The sequence below is a fragment of the Musca domestica genome, unplaced genomic scaffold (assembly GCF_030504385.1).
Source record: "Musca domestica strain aabys unplaced genomic scaffold, Musca_domestica.polishedcontigs.V.1.1 24, whole genome shotgun sequence".
Taxonomy (NCBI): Eukaryota; Metazoa; Arthropoda; class Insecta; order Diptera; family Muscidae; genus Musca; species Musca domestica.
In genome coordinates this window covers 9,027,542-9,033,310 of record NW_026712272.1, presented here as the reverse complement: position 1 = coordinate 9,033,310, position 5,769 = coordinate 9,027,542, and the positions used below count along the sequence as shown (strand labels likewise).

The 5,769-nt window shown below is 35.0% G+C and overlaps 2 protein-coding genes across 2 annotated transcripts; one reads left to right on the top strand and one right to left on the bottom strand.

Moving 5' to 3' along the window:
- The first annotated feature begins 1,868 nt into the window (after positions 1 to 1,868).
- LOC101897688 (transcription initiation factor TFIID subunit 9) lies at positions 1,869 to 3,019 on the top strand. Its single transcript, XM_005185285.4, has 3 exons — positions 1,869 to 2,091; positions 2,161 to 2,297; positions 2,364 to 3,019. Exons 1-3 carry the CDS (start codon positions 1,935 to 1,937, stop codon positions 2,850 to 2,852), a joined length of 783 nt encoding a protein of 260 aa, XP_005185342.2. The 5' UTR covers positions 1,869 to 1,934; the 3' UTR covers positions 2,853 to 3,019.
- A 614-nt stretch (positions 3,020 to 3,633) lies between these two features.
- Positions 3,634 to 5,051, bottom strand: LOC101897517 (replication factor C subunit 4). Its single transcript, XM_005185284.4, has 3 exons — positions 4,817 to 5,051; positions 3,879 to 4,746; positions 3,634 to 3,820 (listed from the first exon to the last, which is right to left on the bottom strand). Exons 1-3 carry the CDS (start codon positions 4,936 to 4,938, stop codon positions 3,728 to 3,730), a joined length of 1,083 nt encoding a protein of 360 aa, XP_005185341.2. The 5' UTR covers positions 4,939 to 5,051; the 3' UTR covers positions 3,634 to 3,727.
- Between the last annotated feature and the right edge of the window lie 718 nt (positions 5,052 to 5,769).

Below are 5,769 nucleotides of genomic sequence, written 5' to 3'. Positions count from 1 at the left end.
CATTTTTAAATGTTTTTTCAAATATAAGTAGATTTTTTTATGTTTTTTTATACGACGTCATTCGGAGGTTATTCTTATTCGCATTTTTCAACAATTTTTACAAATTTAAATAATTTTTTATTCAACATTTTCAATTCCCAAATTGGTTTGACAGTTCATTGTCCCAGCAGCTGTGTCGATGCGTCTACCTATGTTCTTCTACCATGCTGTCAACATTTTGTTTACTTGTTTATATGTTTAATTCACAATTCCATGCATTTTGACAATACGGGTGAAATCAGCTGGTCTTCTCGGATTACCTAAACTCTAGGTCATGATTGTAAACAAATAAATGTCATTGTGAATTGTCTTTTTTACTTCCTATCACAGACTGAAATAAGCGGGATGCGGATTTGACCATTGTTTATTAACGATAATTTCCAGAGCAAAACCCATCTGTTATTTTATTCATTTTCTTAGTAAAATTCTATTTTTTTAAAAAAAAAAACTCATAAATTGCCATCAAATCATTGAATCAGAAGATTTTCTTTTTTCCTTTACTTTTTTAGTTTACAATCCATTCTCTTTATATAAATCGACCAAAGTTTTTTCGTTTTTGTTTCTGATACGTTCATATTTTAAGCGGAATAAATAAATAAATACTTTTATTTTGTTTATAAAATATTAACAGTGTAAACTTGACTATAGAAAAATCCATATTAAAAAAATATATTAAAGTAAATAATAATTTAAATTGTATGTATGTATATGTAGGTAACTAATTTTTTTCTATGTATGTTATGTGCTATTTGTTAAGTTAATATATATATATATATAAATATAAAGTAAATAAAAATTATTATGCATGTATGTAATTATTATAATAATATTAAATAAACTAGTCATATATAAAAAACTACTAGGTGTTTGAATTTTTTATTAGACAGGAGAGACATTCAAGGGATTTATTGCAAAAAAAATGTTTGGTGTTTAGTCTTCAATTCTTGACAAGGACCATATGGTTTATGTTTCCCTATTGTGAATTGTTATCAGCTGGTCTTGAACCAGAGTTAACTAAAACCGAGTAATATTTTTTTAAGTATAGAAAAAGGATAGTTCAATTTCAAAAGTCGATTCAGTCTAAATCTTCAGGGTGAGATAAAAAACTGCAACGAAGTCAAGCGACATAATTTGTATTTTTTTAAATTTTATTGAATGAAAGCAAAAATGTCGGAAATAGCATCAAATTTTAGAATAAGTTTAGATTTGTTAGAATTGGTCACCTTTGGCACGAATTATGGCCTTCACACCATCACAATGGCCGGCGATTGAGTGCTGGTGGCCAACCGAAGGTGCACATTTTCATCTGACCTTTTTTGACAAGTAAACACTATGTCTGTTTACTAACTGCTGGCCAACGAATGTTTTCTTATCGGAGAAAACCAAATTCGACAGTTCACCAGTTTCGGCCAAGCGAAGCAACTATTTTCTTTCTGTTGCGGTGTAAGTTCTTACACTTTTTGGAATTTCAATGGCTTTACCACGAGCATATTTTTCAATATTGCCGAATGGAATATTGCGATGTGTTCATTTTTCGGCCACTGCGACGCGGTTCTTGATCAGTCGTTTCTTTACTTTTCAAACCATTTCGAAAAGTGAATATTAAATTTTTAAAGCCCTTTGATCCAAAGATTCACCGTCTTTCTTCAGAAACTTTCTGCTTGTGAAATTAACTTTAAAATCCAAGATGAAATGTAGAAATAAATTCTAAAATGAAAGACAGCTTAGTAATCCCTATAAATCACAATTCACAATAATGCCACAATCAACATTCACACAGCCAGCAGCTTTTGTATATGTCAACTCCCCCAGGCTATCACTACAAAGATCAATTGCAGCTGGAAGAAGAAGCATAAGTTGATATTGTTTATATTTCTCTCATCGAGAAAAAAATTATGTCCACAGAAAAAGAAAAATCGGAAAAAACTAAAATCAATGCTCAGGTCAAACATGTTCCCAAAGATGCCCAGGTGATTATGTCCATATTAAAAGACTTGGGCATACAAGAATATGAACCAAGGGTTATCAATCAATTACTGGAGTTTTGCTATCGTAAGTAATGTACACGGACTGGAAACAGGAAGAAAACTTACCGGCCTTGTTTTATGTTTCTATTTGTAGGATATGTAACATGTATACTGGATGATGCCAAAGTCTTTGCTAATCATGCCCGGAAGAAGACCATCGATTTGGATGATGTTAAATTGGCCACGGAAGTGGTGTTGGATAAAGCATTTACCTGCCCACCACCTAGACATGTAAGTGGGGAAAATTATTTTCTTTCGTTTTTATTGGAATATTAAAACAATTTTTTTATCTTTTAGGTAATTTCAAAACTAGCTGAAGTCCGCAACAGTATGCCCCTGCCGCCCATTAAGCCACACTGTGGTCTACGTCTGCCACCCGATCGTTATTGCCTCTCGGCCTGCAATTATAAATTGCGCGCCGCCAACCAAGCCAAAAAGATGACTAAATCTGCTTTGGACAGTCGTAGTACAATTAAGGCCCAAGTTAAATCCGGTGGTGCTGGTAGTTCCATAAAACGCCAAACAGTTGTTACACCCAAGGCCCAAGTTGTTACGATACCAAAGCCGGTGATTAAGTTTACAACAACTGCCAAAACGGTTGCGGTTGATAGTAAAGGTATGTCTGGTAGTGGTGGCGGCGGTGGTATGTCCGATGCTGTGGGTGAGGTAAAAATGGAAGTCGATTCGGATACAAATGCTGTGGTAGGCTCCATCACCACTGTCCAATCATCCAATTCGGGAGTGAAAAGAGAACGCGATGAGGATGAGTTTGAAGTAGTACCATAAGTTATAAAGATTTTTTTGTATTTTAAATGGAAAATAAAAATTATAAATATAATAAAAAAATGGCTAGGTCATTTTTGCGCAAAGAATTAGATAGTCGCGATCATGTATGTGCTGCATGGGCTGCTAAACTACGAAAAATGAAACTATGCAATGTAAACTATCCGAAAGACTAATTGTTAAAGTAATTTTTCAGGGTGAAATGGGAATGCAAACATAGAATAGCACGGTGCAAAGGTAAGTGGAAGGTGCATGTGGGACACACACGCCAATGAGCAGTTAACAGAGAAGAATTTTCCTACCACCACCACCCAATGATATATGGACCACTGGCATTAGCAGGACCACGTCATTTGGGAATACCAAAAGAAAAGAAAGTTATCCCGAGACTACGAAAAGAGCAAAAGTCAAGCAATTATCTGATTCTGAAGTCAAACAAGATCAAATTGAGCTGGATCCCTAAATAAATTCCTAGTTACTTCACTTACTCCAAGAAAAAAGAATCAGGTTTCTTTCGAAAGAAGGGGAAAAGGGAAATTCGACAGTTGTCTTCTTCACCTCTCAATGCTTCGCTATGACGGGTCGAAAATCAACTCGAATAAAAACACCGATTCCAGGAGTATTTTAAAATTCCTGAGTACATATTTTTTAACTCGGAATTAGAATTTTGCAATTGTCAGTTGCGTTCTTTCCTTTGAAATTGTTCTATTTCCTAAGGCCCAAATATCGGACTATAAAAGTTTCTTGATTTCCATATCTTTGCAATTCCTCTCAAATAAAACGATTAATTTTTGAATAATATTATATTTTAAACGTAAACTTAACTATAAGAAGTATCTGAACAAATATTTCCTTGGCGCATTGCAGTGCGTGCTAAACTACTTCTCTTTCAATGCCAATATAATCGCACAACCAAGATCCATGATTTGTAAATATTCCGAACCACCATCTTGCAAACGGAAAGAGCATTCCTAAAAATGAACAAATATAAATACTAAACAAATTCAACCAAAAAAATAGTTTCCTCACCCCAAGTTTATCACATATCTTGGCCTTTTGCATGTGCGTCAAGGTGGGACATCGGAGAACATATTCATTAAATTGTTCCAACATCTGGCCAATACTGTATGCCTCATAGCCAATGTTGCGGACAAAATCTTCTAATTTTCCATAATCTCCAGAACGACATACCTCCAGATATTCACACAAATACGATTCAGGAATAATACCGGACATTTCCAAGAGATCTGTGGTTTGTATTTTATGCTGGGCACCCTTTAAACGATAACATGACTGCAGCGTTGTTATGGCCCGACGCATATCACCACCTGATATATTGACAATGGATTTAAATGCATCCTCATCAATGCTAACACCCTCGAGTTTGCAAATATGTTTCAAACGCTCAATAATTTGTACTTCACCCAAAGGTTTGAAACGGAATTTCGTACATCTTGAGGTGATGGGTTCAATGATACGCGACACATAATTGCAGACCAAACAGAATCGGGTGCTGCGACTCTCCTTTTCCATTGTACGACGCAAAGCTGCCTGGGCGGCATGTGTCATGGAATCGGCCTCATCGAGTATGATTATTTTGAACGGTGGACAGGGACGGCCATCGGGTCGAGTACCGCTGGCAGTTAATTGGGCAAAATTCTTAATTTTCGACCTTACCACATTGATGCCTCGCTCATCGGAAGCATTTAGCTCCAATATACGTTCACGGAACATATCACCAAATATCTGACGTGCTGCAGCCAATATTGTGCTTGTCTTGCCCGTACCAGGTGGTCCATAGAGCAGCATATTTGGCAAATCAGCTCCTTCTACGCATTTTCGTAGCACGGCCACAACCTCGGACTGCTCCACAACATCATCCACACTTTTTGGACGACTATGTGAATGAAAAGCATAGAAAATATTAGAGAATATTCAATTAATTTAATTAGAAAATGTTTTCTTACTATTTCTCAACCCATGGTGCTGGTGGTTTACGATGTTCCCCACTTTGTTGACCAGATGAAGTACTGGCCTGTGATCTTTCCGTTGGAACTGATGATTTGCCGGTTTTAAGAAATGCCTGCATGATGTTTATTCTCCTGGCTTCGTTTTTGCAAATAAACAAACGCGAAAAGGCGGTATTTTTATGGTCTGAAAATTATTGTGAATGACTTGGTTTGCTTAACATTCACAATAAATATCGCTGTGCTAAATACTCCAAGTATATTTAAAAATAAAGGCTTGTTTTTTATGGAAACCACGAAATTTTTTACAAAGATTTAAAAGAAGCGTATCACTTTTCTTTTTCTACTCTTTCTTCTATTATCTCGATTACTTTATTTATTTTTGGCTCATTGTGAACGGATTGTTTTTACTTTGATTCACAATAATATCAATTACGTTTATGTTGCCTGGTCATACGTCAAATTTACCCATCTTAAATGGGTTGAAAGTTTCATTGTGAGAAATTCTGTCTATTCACTTTTAGAAAGTTTAACAAAATGATAAGTGGTGTTTATATGGAAAAGGGGAGTAGAACTTGATGAATGTAATTTTTTCAGATCTCTCATTATTTAAAGCAAACTTCTACGTTATAATGGACTCCGCCGTTCAGCTTATGATAAAACGTATATATTACTATTTCCTATTTTGATAAGTAGCACAACGATATTAATGTGACATATATTTTTTGCATTATCTGTTATATAAATCGGCATAAAACACTATACTGTGATAAAAAGATCAAGTTTTACCAAAAATAAAAAAAGATTGATTCCCAATTCTATTGTCTCATGTGAAACATGATGATGATTATTTGTGTTTGTTTTTATCTTTATTTTCCTTTCATTCTATACATATATTTCTCTATCTCTTTCCCTACAAACAGGGACGTACTACATTCCCTCCCAAACCCTAT